Source organism: Ambystoma mexicanum, chromosome 5q (genome assembly GCF_040938575.1).
Source record: "Ambystoma mexicanum isolate Mex_15411 chromosome 5q, UKY_AmexF1_1, whole genome shotgun sequence".
Classification (NCBI taxonomy): Eukaryota; Metazoa; Chordata; class Amphibia; order Caudata; family Ambystomatidae; genus Ambystoma; species Ambystoma mexicanum.
Genome location: NC_090933.1, coordinates 847766652 through 847786782, shown reverse-complemented (window position 1 = coordinate 847786782; position 20131 = coordinate 847766652). Strand labels below are relative to the sequence as shown.

The 20131-nt window shown below is 43.2% G+C and overlaps 1 protein-coding gene across 2 annotated transcripts in view; it reads right to left on the bottom strand.

Annotated features, from left to right (window-relative positions):
- NECAB1 (N-terminal EF-hand calcium binding protein 1) overlaps positions 1-20131 on the bottom strand; it is a 1669886-nt gene that overhangs the window by 78153 nt on the left and 1571602 nt on the right. For both annotated transcript variants that reach the window (XM_069621337.1, XM_069621338.1), the window contains one exon: positions 17933-18010. In XM_069621337.1, the coding sequence (XP_069477438.1) occupies positions 17933-18010 (78 nt within the window). The remainder of the gene's footprint in view (positions 1-17932; positions 18011-20131) is intronic.

Below are 20131 nucleotides of genomic sequence, written 5' to 3'. Positions count from 1 at the left end.
TGGGTATTCAGTGGCAGGTTGTTGAGTGGTGTTAGTTAGTGGGAAGGCCTCAGACTTATAGTAGTTGATTGTGAATCCCGAGTAGGTGCCCATGCGCGTGATATCACGCAATATTGGATCAAGATGGGTGCTGGGATCTCTGACATATAGTAATACATCGTCTGCATACAGGGAAATGATCTCGGGGGTGTCCTTCAGTCGTATTCCTCTATGGGAATGGCATGCTCTGATGTAATCTGCCATTGGTTCTATCGCCAATGCAAAGAGGATCGGAGAGAATGGGCAGCCTTGTCGGGTGCCTCTAGAGAGTGTGAATAGCGTAGATGTTAGTGAATTGACCCGGACTCTCGCCATAGGAGCCGTGTACAGCAATTTAATATATCCAATCATGTTGGGGCCTATGCCTATTGTTTCCAATACCAGCCACGTGTATTTCCATGAGACCATAGCAAATGCTTTTTGAGCATCGAGTGTGACCGCAATGGCATTGGTGTCCTGGTCAATTCTGGCCATCACGTTGAAAAGTCGCCGGCTATTATGCGAGGTGGATCTCCCCGGCAGAAAGCCCCCTTGATCTTCGTGTACCAGGTACGTCATAATCAAGAGAAAGCGATTCGCTATCACCTTGGCAAAGATCTTGGTGTCTATGTTCATAAGGGAGAGAGGCCTGTACGAGCCACATTCATCGATGGGCTTGTCGGGCTTAAGCAGCACCGTTATGACAGCTTTGCGCAGGGAGGGAGGGAGAACAGACATCTGGAGCAACTCTTTCCAGACCTCCAATAGTTTAGGGGCAAGAATGGCAATGTGCTGTTGGTAGAATTCAGAAGTGAGCCCGTCAGGGCCCGGTGCCTTACCCTTAGGGAGGTCTGAGATGGCTCCGACTATCTCATCTAGGAGGATTGGGGAATCTAGTTGGTCCCTGGTCAAGGAGGAGATACATGTTGTGGGGATCTGATCAAGAAGATCTCTCATGTGTTGTTCACTGTGTTCCGGGGGTTGGGTGTATAGGTTCATGTAAAATTCAGTGAAAGGGTCTAAAATTTGCTGGTCTGACCACCGTGGAATACCCTCTCCGTCCCTGACGGCTGTAATCTGAGCATGGCCCCATTCGTTTCTTGTGGTTGGAATGTTTTTGATGCTAGGATCTGTGATCCCCTCGTCTCCTCCTAAATCTCCTTCTGTTTTTTTGTTTTGTTTATGAAATGCCAATAAAAATATGTGCAAAGAAAAAAGAACTGGAGTTGGAGTTGAAGAGGATGCAAAAGGATGGTTTTATAAAAGACATTGAAGTCTCGGAGTGGATCAGCCCAATAGTTGTGATACGGAAGGCCAACAGGGCCGTGAGACTGTGCATGGGTCTTAGGAACCTGACCAAGAATGTAGTAGCTGAAAGGTTTCTCTGTCCGTAGATCAATGAGTTGTTAATGAGTGTGTCTGGAAACGGATGTTCTCTTTGCTAGACTTAAACTCTACAAACCTCCAAGTTGAACTGCGTGCAGACTCCATGGAATTAACAGAATTTATTACGCCATTTGGGCTTTACCATTATTGGTGGATGCCGTTTGTTTGGAGCCTGTAGCAAGTGTTTTCCAGAAGGTTATGTACAAGCTGTTGGGAAGTTGGAATGGTGTTATGTTCTAGCAGGATGATGTGTTGGATTGGGAAACAAGTGAGACAGAGCATGATTGTGTTGAAGAAGCTGGAGGCTTGCCATCCCGTTTGATAAATACTAGTTCAGGAGGTGCTTATTTATTTGGGTCATGAAGTATCTGAGAGTGGCTAAGCATGATATGTTGATGGCTATTTCAGGACTTGCCTGCACCTAAAAATAAAACGGAAGTAGCTGCCTTTTTGGTGCTTATTGCGTTCTATAGTAAATTCATCAAAAATCGCACAACAGTAGTTTACACTGATGCCAGCATATCAGGTTTTGTGGCGGTACTCATGCAGGAAGATGCCAGGCAGGTGCATACTATTGGATTCGCTTCCAGAACTCTCGATTGTGAAAATGGGGTACACTGTGATTGAGAGGGAGGCAATATCACCTGTGTGCGCGACAACAAATTTCAAGACTTATCTGTGGGGAATAGTTTTCTTAGTGAGGACTGATCATAGGCCACTTATCAGTATTTTTAACAAGAGAGGTCTGGACGGAGTGTCCATAGGATCATGAAGTGGGTGAGTATCTTGCAGTTTTTTGGACATGTTCTTGGTAAAAATATTGTTGTGGCATATCCGTTATCTAGGGTCTCAGTAGGGGAGAATGGTGAAATGGATGGAGAAGGCAATGAAGGAGATGACGACATTAGGGATATTTTTCATGCGCAAGAGTGTGTAAGGCAAAGTGGCTGGGATGAGGCGTGTGCTCATGTGAGGTCTACAAGAAGGTTAAAGAATTGGTACAGTTCAATTGCGTTGGTGTGTGGGGAAAATATGGGGTTTAAGGAGTACAAGAGGGTTTTTGATGAATTACCCATCATTGGTGGTTACTTCTGTAGAGGGATATGCGTATTTTCAAATTTTGGTGCAAACATTCTAATATTTGACAGGCTGCAGGCATATGCAGTTTATTAAAAAGGTAAAACGCCAGCGGGTTTATACACACCCATGCTTCAATCCCATTTTGTGTCAATTTGCTTGGAGAGAAAGCCATCACTATCTAACTTCACTTGTACAGAGGTTTCACTGTACAGTTGATGGATCAAATTTAAACAATCAAGTTGGGATACCCAACCTAATCATTTAGACCTGAGCATGTCTAAGTCATCAGAGTCAAAGGCAGCCCTATAACCAATATACACCACATATAGAGGGGGTCCCAATTGTTGTTTGGGTCTTCTCATCAAACATTCAATATAATATATTATGGTTCCTAGAGGATATTTTTCTGAATCCATTTCAGCAACTTATTCGTCATCGCCCAGTTATATAATTCTGTATGTACCATTGAGGCAACTATCTTACTAAGAACATTAGCCAGTGTAATTAATATGCCATTTGAGGGATGCTCTTTATCTCCTTTGTTATGTATAGGAATAAGAATAGACTATCCATGGCTTTGTGATATAGTTGTTTTTCACCACAGCAAGAAAAAAGTTATAAGGTATATGCAACCACTGTTCTGGATTTGATTTTACTACTGTATTTGATAGATTATTGTCATGATCTCTGCTTCCAAAAGATCAGGACTTGCCCGACTCCCTTGGAAGCAGACCCATAACCCCGGTTCCGAGTGCCAGCCAGTCCCAATTGGGACCTTTTGGACCCTGTCCTGGCGCCAGTGGCACCAGGCTCATAAAGATGCCCAGTCCCAGCGCTGGAAGCGCCGGGCTCATAATGCTTGGGTGGACTTACCTGCAGCAGACCATGCTGCTTACTTACCTGCCAGTTGAGCCCCTGATTCTCTTCTGTTTGGGACTACTTTTCCTGTTGGGTGGGGCAGGAGCCACTCCCTAGGTTCAGAACACTGGAACTCTTCTGGAAAGCAGGAACTCTTTTCTTACCTAGGCGAGGCTGTGGAAGGAGACACCTAAGCACTACAGGAGGCTATTTAAACCACACCCGATGGATGAATCTTGCTTTGCGTTATTCTGCATTCTCTGCAGCAGAACGCTCATCGTGTCTTCTGCTTCTGATCCTGGGCCTAAGGGAACAAAGGCTTACCATCCTGGAATCCAGTCTTCAGCAGCACCTGTAAAGACAAAGAAAGAACAGGTTAGCACTACGGTCTTCAGTGGCAGCGCATCTCTTACCTGGTCCATCGGCTGTCACCAACGCCTCGCGCTGCATTCCGGCATCTGAAAGACAAAGGCTTACCTACTCTTCGCATGCTCCGGAGGTCCTCGCACTGCATTCCGGCATCTGAAAGACAAAAGCTTACCAGCTCTTCGCACGCTCCGGAGGCCTTCGGCGCTGCATCCCGCATCTGAAAGACAAAAGAAGGTGCGTTTAAAGACATTGGGCAACTTTATTACTCACGTGCCATTACTCCTTCCCACGCCCAATCCAGTGGGTATTCCAGCACCCTTCAGCTTCTCTAAAGCTCCGAACTTGTACCTGCAAGATAAAAGGGACAGTTAGTGCGCATCGTGAAGCAGGCTACAAGCGCTTACTTACGTGCTTCCAGGCGCTTCTATTCCTCACGCGGGTTCGATCCTCAACTCTCATCAGCCCGCCATCGCCGGAACCCTGCAAAACAAGAGATATCATTACAAAAGACTTTTAAGACATTTGAAGCGCCCAGAACTTACCGTTCGTGCAGTTAACGACGGACAGCAGTCCTCTGAGGTCAAGAGGCCTGCACCCTTATCCAGTGAAGAAACTGGTTACGGCACCCTGCCCCGAGGCAGATGGAGAGCTCGGCGTTCACTTACCTAAGGTGAGGGCGTTAACCTTTGGGGTTCTACAGGAGAAGAGAAAGGGAAGAGGAGAGAGGCACCCAATAACCCCAGTTCATTAATCCCATATTTTCTATCTGCAGACATCTTACTTTTCGAGTCAGACATACAGTGCACAGAGGTCCAGCCCAAAGAGCCAACCGTGTGTTACACATCACCTTTGAAGATACAGCATTCACCCAGTCAAGACCGGCACCTCTGCGGGAATCAGGTGAGCGTTACAGAACGCAAAGCCTACCGCAAAACTCCCACCCAGGCGCTATGGAAACCTCGGATACCGACCAGCTAGCCCAGTTACTTGGGGAACTAAGAGCAGAAGTGCATGCAGCCCGTCAGGAAACGAATGCTCTAAGAAGGGAACTGATTATTTCCAAGGAGCGAACAGACGATCTCGCTAGACAATTGCTACAGTCACAAGCCGGACAAACTCCGTTACCCGCATCAGGGGCAAATCTTCCTTCAACATCCTCTACGAACCCAGTGCAGATCAACCTACCTGGGAATGTACCTCTGGCTCCACCCGAACGATTTTCTGGTGACCCAAAGAGGTTTGCAGTATTTATTAATCAGTGCCGGTTGCACTTCTTATGCCGGCCAGCAGCCTTTCCAACTGATCAAGCTAAGGTAGCTTTCGTGCTTTCGTACCTTAGTGGCAATGCGGCAGACTGGTCGATCCCTCTAGTTAATCAAGATGATCTGGTTCTCCATGATTTTCAAGCTTTTCAGCTCAGTATGGAAAAACTGTTTGCAAGACATTCACAGGGGCAGGCCCTGGACAATGAGCTCCTTTCATTGCGACAGGGTAATCAAGACCTTTTGGCTTATATTGCGTCTTTCAACAGACTGATAGTGGAAACTCGATGGCCTGAGGACAAAAGGATTACGCTGTTTTATAGAGGTCTACGTGGAGAGCTCAAAGATGTGTTAGCCCAAGTAGTGAATCCCCCGCAAGACTGTTCGGACTATATTGACTTAGTCGTTCAAATTGACCACAGACTGCAGAACAGGAAGGCCGATCGTTCCAAGTTTGATGCTCGAGTATTTTCCAAACCACCAACTCCTACCAAAGGAGTAGACTCCGGGGAACCCATGCAAATAGGGGGCCTGAAAGGACCACTAACACAAAAGGAGCGGGAAAGGAGAAAACAGCTGCAATTATGCATCTATTGCGGAAACTCGGGGCACTTTCTTCGAGACTGTCCGGTGAAACCAGCCAAGAAGGCAGTAGGAGCTGCAGTTACCAGGGTCACAAACTCTGAGCAGGGAAACGACCTCGCCCGACAAGAATAGAGGTCCTCTTGCCGAGTGTTAAAACCAGTTCCGTGACCTCGCATTTCGTGATACCTATGGTCCTCATTAGCCCTGAACATCCGGATCGATTACATGCGATTGAAGCTTACGTCGACAGCGGTGCCATCGGCAATTATGTGGATCATGAAATGGTTTTGAGGATGAATCTGACTCTTTGTCCAAAGGCTGTAAAGGACGTCATTACTACGGTGGATGGTACGGAGATAGCCTCCGGACCAGTAACGCATACCACCCAAGAAGTGACGCTAGTAAGTCAAGACGGACACCATGAGAAGATCGTGTTCGATGTGATCAAGGCCCCTCAGTTCCAGATTATTCTAGGAATTCCTTGGTTAGAGAAGCACAATCCTCAGATCGATTGGCGAGCAAGAACGGTTCAGTTTCCAGAATGTGTCTCTACTTGTCACCCTCGACCTGGTGTTGCACTGGCAGCAATTTCCTCGGAGGCTCGCCAGTTACCTCCTGAATACCTAGAATTCCAAGATGTTTTCCGGAAGGATCAGGCTAACTCTCTACCTCCTCATAGGTCTTATGACTGCCAGATAGACCTGATACCTGGATCTACTCCTCCTTGTAGTAGAATTTATGCCCTCACTGAGCCTGAGAATCTTCACCTCCGACAATACCTGGATCAATACCTAGCGAATGGGTTTATTCGTCCTTCCAAGTCCCCTGCTTCCTCAGCTTTGTTCTTCGTTCCAAAAAAAGAAGGGGACCTTAGAACTTGTATAGATTATCGCGCCCTGAACCAGATCACCGTTAAGAATAGATATCCGTTACCTTTGATCAATGAACTCCTGGACCAAGTCAGAAAAGCATGCATATATACAAAGCTGGATCTTAGAGGAGCCTACCACTTGGTACGAGTAAAAGAGGGCGATGAATGGAAGACGGCCTTCCGCACCAAGTATGGGCTATTTGAATATCAGGTCATGCCCTTCGGACTTTGCAATGCCCCGGCCGCCTTTCAATATTTTATGAACGATGTCCTCAGAGAGCTCATAGATGTGTGTGTTGTTGTTTACATTGACGACATCCTTGTTTATTCTTCATCGGAAACTGAACATCGGAAACACGTGAAAATGGTCCTCGAGAGATTGCATCAACACAAACTTTTCGCTAAGTTGGAAAAATGTGTTTTCAACGTGACTGAAGTTGAATTCTTGGGATTCATATTATCACCTAGCGGAGTGCGTATGGATTCAAAGAAGGTCGATGCAATTCTCAAATGGCCATCGCCATCCTCCGTAAAAGGTGTTCAAAGCATGTTAGGCTTCGCTAACTTTTACCGCAGGTTTATTCCCGAATTCTCTCGAATAGTCCAGCCCATCACCGCCTTGTTAAAGAAAAACAAACGTTTTGAATGGCCTACCGAGGCAGAACAAGCTTTCCAGAATTTGAAGACTAGATTTATCTCTGCACCGATCTTAAAACATCCTCGCCCAGAACTCCCCAACATCGTTGAAACTGATGCTTCGAGCCTTGCCATGGGGGCAGTTCTATCACAAAAGGACCCAGTAACCAATCAGTTGCATCCTCTGGCATTTTGGTCCCGCAAATTCTCGCCTCCTGAAATCAATTACACTATTACTGATAAGGAACTTCTAGCTATCAAGTCCGCCTTTAAGGCTTGGCGGCATTATCTTCTGGGGGCCCGACACACCGTTACTGTGATTACAGATCACCGAAACCTGCAATATTTGAAAACCGCAAAAGCTCAATCCTCTAGGCAACTCCGTTGGGCACTATTCTTTGCTGAGTTTGACTTCATAATTACCTATCGACCTGGTACAAAGAACGGTAAAGCTGATGCCCTTTCTCGGATGGGAGTGGAAGAACATTTGATCAATCCTAAACCTGTACCTATCATTCCCGAACAAAGAATTCTAGGTGTAATCGCCACACAATCCATAGAGGAAGTTAAGGATAAAGCCAGGCTACTGGTAACTCCAGCAGACATACAGAATTGGCATCTGCAGGGAAAGGACTTTACGGTGAAGGACAACCTATTATATTTCCAAGAACGGGTATACCTGCCCAGCACAGATTTACAGAAAAAGGTAATCTCTTGTTATCACGATTCTTTAATGGAAGGACATCCCGGTATGACCAAGACATCGGAAAAGATCAAGCGCTACTTCTGGTGGCCGTCTTGGAAAAAAGATATCAGAGACTTTATAATGTCCTGTGGAGTATGCGCCCAAAACAAGAGTCAAAAGGAAAAACCAGCCGGCCTCTTACGCCCTATTGACATCCCACCTCGCCCTTGGCATACGCTTTCTATGGACTTCATCACCGATCTACCTCCATGCTCCGGATACAATACGATCCTAGTAATCGTGGACCTATTCTCCAAGATGGCGCATTTCATTCCACTCAAAGGCTTACCAACAGCAGCAACTCTGGCCCGAGAATTTCTCGAAAACATCGTCCGACTGCACGGTTTTCCTTCAGTTCTAATTTCGGATCGAGGTAGTCAATTTATTTCTCATTTTTGGCGAAGTTGCTGTCGGTCGGCTCAAATTGATGTGAGACTATCGACCAGTCACCACCCTCAGACCAACGGACAAACCGAGAGGACCAATCAAACTCTGGAACAGTATTTGCGCTGCATGCTACAACAAACTGAAAAAACTTGGAAAGATATCCTTTGGATAGCCGAATATGCCTACAATAACTCTGTCCACTCGGGAACTGGGAAGACCCCGTTTTTTCTTTTATACGGTAGTCACCCTCGAACCTCGGAGTTCGATCCACTCCAAGATCTTGGAACACCAGCAGTAGACCACCTGCATTCTACAATCACCCAAGCCTTTAAGGAAGCCGTTTCTCACCTTCAAAGGGCTAAAGAACAATACAAGAAAGGAGCAGACCAACATCGGAAGGAAGCCCCCCAATATCAAGTAGGAGAACAAGTCTGGTTATCCACCAAATATCTACCTCTAAAAGGACCACGCACATTCAACCCAAGATACCTTGGTCCCTATTCCATCACTACCATAGTAAATCCAGTAGCGGTCAAGTTGGACTTGCCCCCTCACATGAAGATACATCCGGTCTTCCACGTCTCTCTATTAAAACCCGTGCAACCTCAAACCCGACTAACTAAATCTCCAAAACCTGTTCTAGTTGATGGAGAACTCGAGTTTGAAGTCAAAAGCATCCTGGATTCCAAGATCTCCAAATCTAAACTATTTTACCTGATTGACTGGAAAGGCTACAGTCCCCAAGAAAGATCCTGGGAACCTGTAGAATATGTCCACGCGCCTCGTCTAATCAAAAGATTTCATCGAACATTTCCTAACAAGCCCAAACCCCCGGAGAAGCCCGGTTTGGGAGGGGCCTTGAGGGGGGGTGCTGTCATGATCTCTGCTTCCAAAAGATCAGGACTTGCCCGACTCCCTTGGAAGCAGACCCATAACCCCGGTTCCGAGTGCCAGCCAGTCCCAATTGGGACCTTTTGGACCCTGTCCTGGCGCCAGTGGCACCAGGCTCATAAAGATGCCCAGTCCCAGCGCTGGAAGCGCCGGGCTCATAATGCTTGGGTGGACTTACCTGCAGCAGACCATGCTGCTTACTTACCTGCCAGTTGAGCCCCTGATTCTCTTCTGTTTGGGACTACTTTTCCTGTTGGGTGGGGCAGGAGCCACTCCCTAGGTTCAGAACACTGGAACTCTTCTGGAAAGCAGGAACTCTTTTCTTACCTAGGCGAGGCTGTGGAAGGAGACACCTAAGCACTACAGGAGGCTATTTAAACCACACCCGATGGATGAATCTTGCTTTGCGTTATTCTGCATTCTCTGCAGCAGAACGCTCATCGTGTCTTCTGCTTCTGATCCTGGGCCTAAGGGAACAAAGGCTTACCATCCTGGAATCCAGTCTTCAGCAGCACCTGTAAAGACAAAGAAAGAACAGGTTAGCACTACGGTCTTCAGTGGCAGCGCATCTCTTACCTGGTCCATCGGCTGTCACCAACGCCTCGCGCTGCATTCCGGCATCTGAAAGACAAAGGCTTACCTACTCTTCGCATGCTCCGGAGGTCCTCCCACTGCATTCCGGCATCTGAAAGACAAAAGCTTACCAGCTCTTCGCACGCTCCGGAGGCCTTCGGCGCTGCATCCCGCATCTGAAAGACAAAAGAAGGTGCGTTTAAAGACATTGGGCAACTTTATTGCTCACGTGCCATTACTCCTTCCCACGCCGAATCCAGTGGGTATTCCAGCACCCTTCAGCTTCTCTAAAGCTCCGAACTTGTACCTGCAAGATAAAAGGGACAGTTAGTGCACATCGTGAAGCAGGCTACAAGCGCTTACTTACGTGCTTCCAGGCGCTTCTATTCCTCACGCGGGTTCGATCCTCAACTCTCATCAGCCCGCCATCCGCCATCGCCGGAACCCTGCAAAACAAGAGATATCATTACAAAAGACTTTTAAGACATTTGAAGCGCCCAGAACTTACCGTTCGTGCAGTTAACGACGGACAGCAGTCCTCTGAGGTCAAGAGGCCTGCACCCTTATCCAGTGAAGAAACTGGTTACGGCACCCTGCCCCGAGGCAGATGGAGAGCTCGGCGTTCACTTACCTAAGGTGAGGGCGTTAACCTTTGGGGTTCTACAGGAGAAGAGAAAGGGAAGAGGAGAGAGGCACCCAATAACCCCAGTTCATTAATCCCATATTTTCTATCTGCAGACATCTTACTCTTCGAGTCAGACATACAGTGCACAGAGGTCCAGCCCAAAGAGCCAACCGTGTGTTACACATCACCTTTGAAGATACGGCATTCACCCAGTCAAGACCGGCGCCTCTGCGGGAATCAGGTGAGCGTTACAATTATCTGTCCCTGGATTCTTTCAACCTCATTATTAGGAAATGTATATCATCTATATCTATGTTTGAAAAAAAATAATTTTTTTTATAATTAAACCCCATTCCATTTGCACATCATTTTTTGTTTCCATTATAGAAGGTGTCCCTTGTACACTTACACTATTTCATTTCTGTGATTGTTTCCCAAGGTTTCAAGATATTTATTCAAAATGATACCACATTTTTTTTTAAGTTTGCATGATAGCGTTCTAATCATTATTTGCCATTTTATGTTTCTTATAGAGGAATGATATCTCCTCAGCAAGTTTTTGTATTATTTTCAATCTTGATGACTCTTTTTTGTAAGCAACTTAAGAATGTAATTCTATTTATATTGCGATTATCTTTTCTCAATGCGTTTTTACTCTGCAATTTTTGCATCATATATTTTATTTTGTTTACTCAGGGTAATACAATTGGTCAACAATTTTTTTGTCAAGTTAGATAGACATTCGCAAATATAATCCGGTGAAGAGATACCCTTGAATAGTTCAACCTGCAATGGGTATCAATCTATATTCCTATTAAGAGTTTTTATATTATGCCATGTCCATCTTATTCTATTTCCTATTGCTATTAAACTCTGTAGCTTCCAACTTACAATCGCGCTTCTTATGGTAATCTAATGTAAGATCCAGTGATAACAGTAAATTGTCACTATTCACATTTTCCATTACTTTTAGGTGGATTACTTTATCAAAATCCTCACACCTTACAAAAATATAATCCAAATGCAATTATTTATTTACCCATCATCCATGGTAACTTACCGGGTACATAACCTGGGGCTCTCCAATTGAGGATTACCACATTCAACCCAGCTAAAAAGTGCAACCATATACGCCTATTCTGCTTACGTCATGATTTACGCAATCTAATTTTAGCAATACCACCATTCCAAATCATGTTTAATAGCATTGAATCCTATATGGTAACTTACCGGGTACATAACCTGGGGCTCTCCCAGGCTAAAAAGTGCAACCATCTACGCCTATTCTTCTTACGTCATGATTTAAGCAATCTAATTTTAGCAATACCACCATTCCAAATCATGTTTAATAGCATTGAATCCTATATGGTAACTTACCGGGTACATAACCTGGGGCTCTCCAATTGAGGATTACCACATTCAACCCAGATAAAAAGTGCAACCATCTACGCCTATTCTTCTTACGTCTTGATTTAAGCAATCTAATTTTAGCAATACCACCATTCCAAATAATCTTTAATAGCATTGAATCCTATTCAACTCCACAATGGGTGTTAAAATTGCCTCCAAAAATTAGAACCAATTCTCGAAATTGAATATGATTATGTTTCAGCAATTGATAGTAGACATGATAAATGTAGGTTGTAATCCTCCCAGAGGGTGGCGGAGGTGGGTGTGGGGGGTTGTCATATACATTAATAATCAAGAGGGGCTGTGAAATAAAGGTCATCTTCTGTGGCAGAAGATTTGTCCTTATCCTTCTTTATTCAGTTACAAGGGTAATCAGGTTTTTTCAACATTACTGATACCACTAATATAAATGGACTATCGTTAGTATATATTTCTTCTGATTTGTAAATATTTGTTATTCCAATTAAGAGGCCAGTCAATTTTCTTGGATGAGAAAGAAATCGTAACCAGGTATAATACCAACCCCTCTTAAAGACTGTATCTGCGTCCACTTGTATTCTGTGACAAAGGTTTTACTTTACTTTCTTAGGTGCTTTGTCAAGGTCTAGCTATAATTTTACTTTGTAGGGTATTTTGCAACCAAGACCGGCAACCATTACTTGAACTGTTATCTACTTCCCCTACTTTTGAAATAAACTGGAAGTTGCAGACGTAGCTCAAACATATGGCGAAATGTATCTGATTGTTGGTTTTTGGATAAAAAGCTGTCGATGGTTTGCCTCTACAATTGTGTCTACTCAATATCCATTGCAAAATCAAAAATGAATGGAATCAAATAACTGCACCAGCTTGTACATTTTTTTGATAGAATTGTCCATGTGGGTATAAGGGTTACTTGATTGAACATAAACATGTTTACTCCAAATTCCTGTGTATTACATTAATTAGAGCTTTAATAATGTGTTGCATGTGATTCATCAAGTTAGCACCAAGTTCTCTAATTGATCCTCTTGGTTTTAATATTAATTATCTTTTACATTCAATTCATCATATTGGCACAAAGTCCTCTTACTTTTCCTCTAATTTTCAAATGTAATACATCAAGTTAGTACAAAGTTCTCTTAGTTGTCCTCAATATTTAATTCATCAAGTTGGGACAAAGTTCTCTTAGTTGTCCTCTACACGTGTTTCACCATTAATATAGGGTGGCTCATCAGGAGGGATTATACATTTATCTTGTAATTTCAGAAATAATGAGTGTCAACTATTAAACCTTTGTTGTGCACACAAGGGTTCTGAAACAAGTTACTGTTGACAAGTGTGAAGTTGAAATAAACACCATTTTTTGTGTTGGTTTAAACGGTTTCTGTTGAAACAATTGCCTGAACCTAAATGAACCTGGATACTGGCCAGTTGGAACACCAGGGGACATAAACACTTCTTGTCCAATGGCATGCTTACAATATGATATCATCTTTCTCCAAGAGAGATGGTTCAACTCAATAATTTTGATGGATGATTATCTTCTATAGCAGAAATTGGCCGAAAAGGGGGCAAAAGGTTGCCGCTTGGGCAGCTTGCTGATAGGTGTGAAACAAAAATGGTGTATACCTAGTTGAAGATTGCCTTCTAACAATAGAAATGTTTTGGCCATTGAGGTCTGTGTCAATGGCGAAGAAGGGCCTGTTGTGATGTTATTGATTAACATGTATGTACCTCATGATGTAACCAACCTCAATGATCTGTTTGATTGCATCGATACCTTGTGTATTGCTTATACATCTACTCCGGGTCCTGAGTTCATCTTACTGGGAGGGGACTTGAACGCGGGATGCATGGATTTTGAGACTTGTTGTGCTAACTATAAAAATACAAATGCAACTAGTATTATGGTTAAGCCGCATGGAAACAATAAGGGTGCTTAATGGGTAAAATATTTTAAAGAATGGAAGATTATCATGCTCAATGGCAGAATGATAGGGTATAGTGTAGGTCAGTGTACCTGGCATCTGGGCAAAAAGACATCAACCCTAGATTACTTCTTTAGAAGTAATTCCTGTGCCGAGCTGGTTGACTCCTTGCAGGTGCCTAGCACTAAATATAGTGACCATTTTATTATAGCACTGTCAGTTTCAATGCCAGGGACACAAACTAGAGATGAGGGCAGTGGGGGAGCAATAACTAATCATGCAGGTTATTCTGTGTGGTGGTCCCATTGTAATATCGCAAATGCAGCTAGGGTGGTGAGCCAGATTACCATATTTCAATTCACTGTCTCTGTGACTTAGTGTGAATGAAATGGAGGAACGCCTAAAGAAGCTCATGTCCAAAGTGGCAACTACAGCGAGGGGGCTTCCAATAATTTCTTCTAAGCATTCTAATGCTTTCGACATATTAATTCTTGATGCCAAAAGACATATGAGAAGGGCGATCCGGAAAGCTAAAGGGATAAGGGGGCCAATGGTATTTGTGGAAACCACGATTATGACGATAAAAGCGGGATATAGATCGTGGCTAAAAAGATGGAGGTATTCTATCAAAAATGCTAGTTGGCAACAAATGTTCGCCGTGCTATGTTACAAGGAGCCGCGGACCATATGGCAGATGCTCTCGACTGATAAGGGGGAAAAGTGAAGCAAATAGTCAATCCTATTAGCGAAACAAGGTGGATAGATTACATTGAAAATTCTATGGGTCATCCTACAGATGTGATAGTAGGTAGCGGTTTGAGCCCCCTTGGCCACTAAATATTAGCACGGTTGAGATTTAAACTGCCATTATCCATCTAAAAATGTATAAGGCTCCCGGGCCTGAACAGTTTTGTAAGGCACGCACTCTGGTTCCCAGTCAAGTTTTCCTACTATAGCAACAAATTGTCTTCTCCTCCAAACGTTTTCTTGACTCCATCAATCATCAGGGAGGCTGTGTTTCTTTTCCTTTTCAGGCGTGTCTAGTTACATTTCCTTTTCAGGTGTTTCATGTTAATTCCCGGGAGGATAGCTCAGCGGCAGCATGCGCGTCTTGGAAGCAAGACGACACGAAGCAACAACAGGTTCGATCCCTGGGTCCGCGCTTAGAAACCTCTGGGTGTTTAAGTGCGTTATAAATACGTAACTAAGACAAAAAAAAATACGCAACTAAGAAAAACAAACAATTCCTGTAACAGCGCCTCGATGCCTGCGGGCTGTGTGAGCGCTTTATAAATGTAAATAAAAAAAAAAATTCACATTGATGTCTCTAAAGATTCTGGTACTTGTATTTTTGCACTTTTTTCAATTGCAGGTGACTGGGAAACAACTCCCTCCAGAGCACAACTCTTACCCTTGATAGGGGGAGGGGGAAAACCATGTTTATGGCTCTCTATAGTAAGGCATGATGGCCCTGGTGCTGCAGCCTCTTGAGCCCGGGACTCCTGGAACATAGTGTTAAGAATGATGGCAAGGCACGCACTCTGGTTCCCAGTCAAGTTTTCCTGCAAACGTGGTTCTCAAGGCAGATCCTGGGCTATGGTCAAAAGTGTTAAAAACCCTGTTTCATAAGGTTTGTATGGACTCTGAAATACCTGTGTCCTGGCAGCAAGCAATTCTGCTGCCAGTATACAAAAAGGGTGGCAGAAATTTGCCAGTGAACTATAGACTGCTCTCACTCCTAGACGTAACTGGCAAGTTGTTTGCTTCTTTTGTACTGGCTGAGCTCCAAAACTGGGTGACTAAGGAAAGCATCTTGAGCCCCCTGCAGACAGGTTTTCGACATTGATTCTGCCACTAGTATAACATCAGACTGCTGGATAAACTTATACAGGAGGCAGCGGATGGGTGCAGCCCAGCCCTGTACTTAATTTACATCGACTTTAGGGCGGCATTCGATACTGTCAAATGATCCATCTTGTGGTAGAAGTTGGGATGGCTGGCCTGCCCCGATTGGCAGCTGGCACTCCTAGTCGGTTTACATACCACGACAGGGGTGCAGGTGTGACTCAACAATGTGAGCACGTTATCTGCCTTGGTGAGGACCAGCAGGGGATCAGACAAGGTTGTGTGCTGGCTCCCCTGCTGTTCAACCTCTACTTGGCTGATCTACCATTGCGTCTGCTTGCGGTCGGCTGTCCGGCTAGAGTCAGACATTGTGCAGTCCCTTGTATGCTATATGCTGACGACCTGGTCCTTGTGGACAGGACCGTCAGTGGAAGAATAGCAAAATGTAGAGATCTCATGCAATATGCCAATGCAAATGAACTGTGTATTAATATGTGAAAAAGTTAAAGCCATGGTGGTGGCCAGCAGTAAAATCAATCGGGTCGCCCTCAATTCTGAACTTGGGACCATCGAATTTCTGAAAAGTTACACATATTTGGGGTTGGATCTGAGTGCAAAGGAGGATTACTTGAACATCATTGAGGGGAATAAAAGAAAAGCTTGCCAACTCACCTTTTTGATTAACAAATTCGCCAAGGAAACTGCAGGGTTTTCGATCCTCAGGCTCTATAAACAGTGCTTCTGTCTTGCTATTTTATATGGGCTAGAGGCCCTGGCTATGAGGAATTTGAATTGGTTAACCATTTTGTAGTGTGCTTTCTGGAGGAGAATCCTGAACCTAGCTCCATCTACTCCTATGGCATATGTATGATTGGCGCTGGGTCTGGTTTCACTTTGTATTCAGGCATTGATTAGAACAGAGAAAATGTACATTAAATCTAGAACCAACCCTCGATGCCCATTGTTGTGGATGTTAGCCAGTAATTATGGCACAGAGCCCTTTGGCCTATGTAGAAAGCTTGGGTTTGCAAAATTGAATGAAGAACATTTTACCTGCATTGAATGGTCACCACATTTTGAAAGGGGAGCTAGCTTTGAGACCATTAAGAAAATATATAAACACAAAGTAGAACAGTGGATTGGACTAAAAATGTTGAATATTTGTCCACCTTAAAGAACTACAAGTATGTGACTAGCATTACCCATCTATATTTACAAATGCGACCCTATTCATTACAGAGCTCTAGCCTGGCAGTTCAAAATGTTTTGCTGCGACTACGTATCAACCAACTCCCATTGATGGTGAGTCTGGGAGTCTCTACTAAGATACCCATGGAGTATAGAACATCTTTAAATACGTAGATTGCAGACGAAATTAGAAACTGCAAGGCATGTTTTTACTGAATATCTATGTATGGGATCAGTTTACATGAACACGCTGGGGCAGTTTGTGAGCCGACACGAGTCTGTCAAGTCGGACCAATTTTGGAATTCTGACTCGGAATCGGTTCACATTGCACTGTATGGCCTGTGGCTACAAATCAAGAAGCACTTTAAGGATTATATGAAATACCCTCTGCACTTGTGTTCAGTTTATGAATCTCGTGCTCTGAAACTCGTGCTCTGAAACACTTGTGTACGAGCGCGATATAAATATAATATCAATATCAATATGAATACATGTGTAAAGACTCACCCCACCAGTTTGAAGTCAAGGTCAATTCAATGTATTTATTTATATATATTTGACTTCTCTGACATCTTTTATACTAATTATACTCACTATACTATATTGGAATTTATTATGGGCAGGGGTGTATTTTCGGCCATGCACCATGTACAGATTGGTGCAAGAAAGGACAGTTTGCGATCGGCTCATTAACAAATCACTTGTAGGGTAGTTTGCATCTATCTAATTTCCATCTCATAACTCAGGCACAATATTTTTCATTCTTTTGAATGTAAAAGTTTGATTTCAACAATTCGGTCTAGTAAGCCAGTATATTATGTACAAATCGGTATACTGAAGTTTGTTATTTTCAGGGTTCATGTTTTGTCCTTTTTTCTTTGTTGAACTTTACACAGTACATGCTTTGTTATTTGTACTTCATTATGCAGAACAGTATATTTGCAGGCTTCTGTCATGGCCTTTAACAAGGGCATTCTGGAAGATAAAATGCTAACTTTAAAGGCCAGATAACAGAGAATTGTGGATGGTAGAGTGCCAGCAAATGGAGTAGAAGTCCAGGATGCTTCCTCTACCATACAGAACAGATACATTCTCTTATCCAACATAAATGATTCCTTAAGGGTGTCCGATACCAAAGCTTGTACTGTATTATGTCATTGACACTGCTGAATATGTGTATAAACATTATATATGTCATTATCCAACCAATGGTTCAATCAATTTCCCTCTTTACAGTTAATTCATTATCCTATTGACATAACCCAATTTAACATCAAAATGGCTGCTCTTACTTTTTCCAGATGTGGCTGCTCTGCCAAAATTCGTACACAATGAAACGGGATTCACTGGAAAGCTTCTGTACAGCAACGCTAAAATCAGAGACAAAGTGAATACATTTTCAGCGTGCAAATATTCAGAATAGGTGAATTCCTGGATCCGAACAGGTATAATGTTCTGATATACTACGATTTAGATCATTAATGTATATCTGGGAAAGGTATCAACATTCAATGTCCAGCAGATGGTCTTTCATGTGTGTCCACATTCTCTAAGAATTGCAAAACAGCATGCATTACTTAATCACAGGGACATTTTGTGTTGCTTTCTTGCAATTATGTAAGCTCTGTGCCTTTCCTGTTTCTTTTAGAAAAACATCATGATTATGTAATTACTATTTTTGTATCCAATTGATGATGCTGATCAATATACAATAAAGACCTTCGAACAGTAGGACATATAATCAAGACAGACTTTTCAGATGTTTAGTTTAAACACAGTCCAGGCATTTTTGAGGACTCTGAGGATTACAGGCAGCTATTTTCAAGTTTATTTCTGAGACATTTGTTGGAGTTGAGGTTTTTTGTGTACCAGTGTGTATGTAGGGTTTGAGATTGCTCTGTGTGGTGGGGTGCAAAGACGTCTGTGATGGTACAAAGAGCAGTTCCATCGGAGAACTTCTGTGCTGTTGAGGGAAGTAGGGGATGGGCTCAGAGCATGTCGAAGCGTGTTTGTTCTATTTAATAATACTATGGAAATGATAACTTAGACTGCAAATGAAGCAGCAAAAATTAAGAGGTGAACATACCAAATCTTACATTATAGACTTTGCAAACAGCTCTACCAAAATCATATTAAATCCATAAATTAAACATAAATACATTTATTGTTAGACTTGAGAATATTATTTTGTGTTCCTTTATTGATTTGGCATTATGGAGGAATACCCAATCCCCACAGCTCAACTCGTCACTCCTTCATTTGCATTTGCCTATTTCCATTCATGAGTTGTTTTGGGGATTGGCAAGGTGATGACTTAGGGGGCCAGGGGCCACCCCGAGCCAGTGGATGTTCGGCCCAGGGATGGTATGGGGAGTATCCCCTGGTCATGGCACCTTGGGCCCTGTCAAGTGGCAGGGGACAATAACAGTGGTGAATCACCAACAAAACCTAGGGACCTGGAATTTCACACCCGACCATCTTAGTAGGCCAGACCAGTCATGGAGAAGGAGCAAACCCTTCATGTGACCCTGCAGGACTATGTGAAACCCCTTCATGCATGTCCAGCCAAAAATAGGATGGTTGGGATATGCAGACGACGATCTACTCCTGGGTCATACCCCAAAAGGACTTCAATTGCTATTAGTTGCCTGAGCTAACTATGCATCTGAAAATGGCCTTCATATCAATATTGAGAAAACTAAAATGATGGTATTCACGCAGGCAAGGAAATCGGTTACTAAATTTGTTTGGAAACTTAATTCTCAACCAATCGAACAAGTTAAATGCTGTAAATACTTGGGCGTAATGATTGACGATAAGATAAGCTCAGATGGACATTGCACTGGAATTATATTTATGCTAAATGCATTGGACAAACCGAAGTGTTGAGCCTATTCATTGACAAACAGGGTGGCTATTCCGTAAGAACGGTTTTGCTGCTTTATCGAGCTAAAATTTTATTATGTATGCTTTGTGGCACTGAGGTATGGGCACACAAATATCAGAAGGCATTGATAAAATTGAAATGTAAGATTTTGGGTTTCTGTTAAGAATGCATAACACATTGCCCTTAGAATTTGTCCGTTTGAACTTTGATCTTATAAGTACATTGTTAGAGATAGATTATAATCTGGTAATGTGCTATGAGAAACTGAGGAAACTTGATAACGATACAATCATGGTACCAGTTTTCCAGAATTTTCTGGAGATGATTGACTATGAAAGGTTTGGTTGTTTGAGGAAGTTGGTGGGGAACGTACGATAAATGGCAGATACCCCAAGCTTTCTGTTCTGTGGGAAAATCAATTCAATCACAAAATAAAAATGTAAACATATGATAAAGGACTATGGATCTTGAAAATGATATGATGAGATTGGCGATATTAATAGTGTACCTTTTATTTATTATAGGTTAGACTGTGTTACATTTCCCAAATATATGGATGCTTATCCTAATAGTCACACACTCAGGCTGTACCTGAAGATCAAAT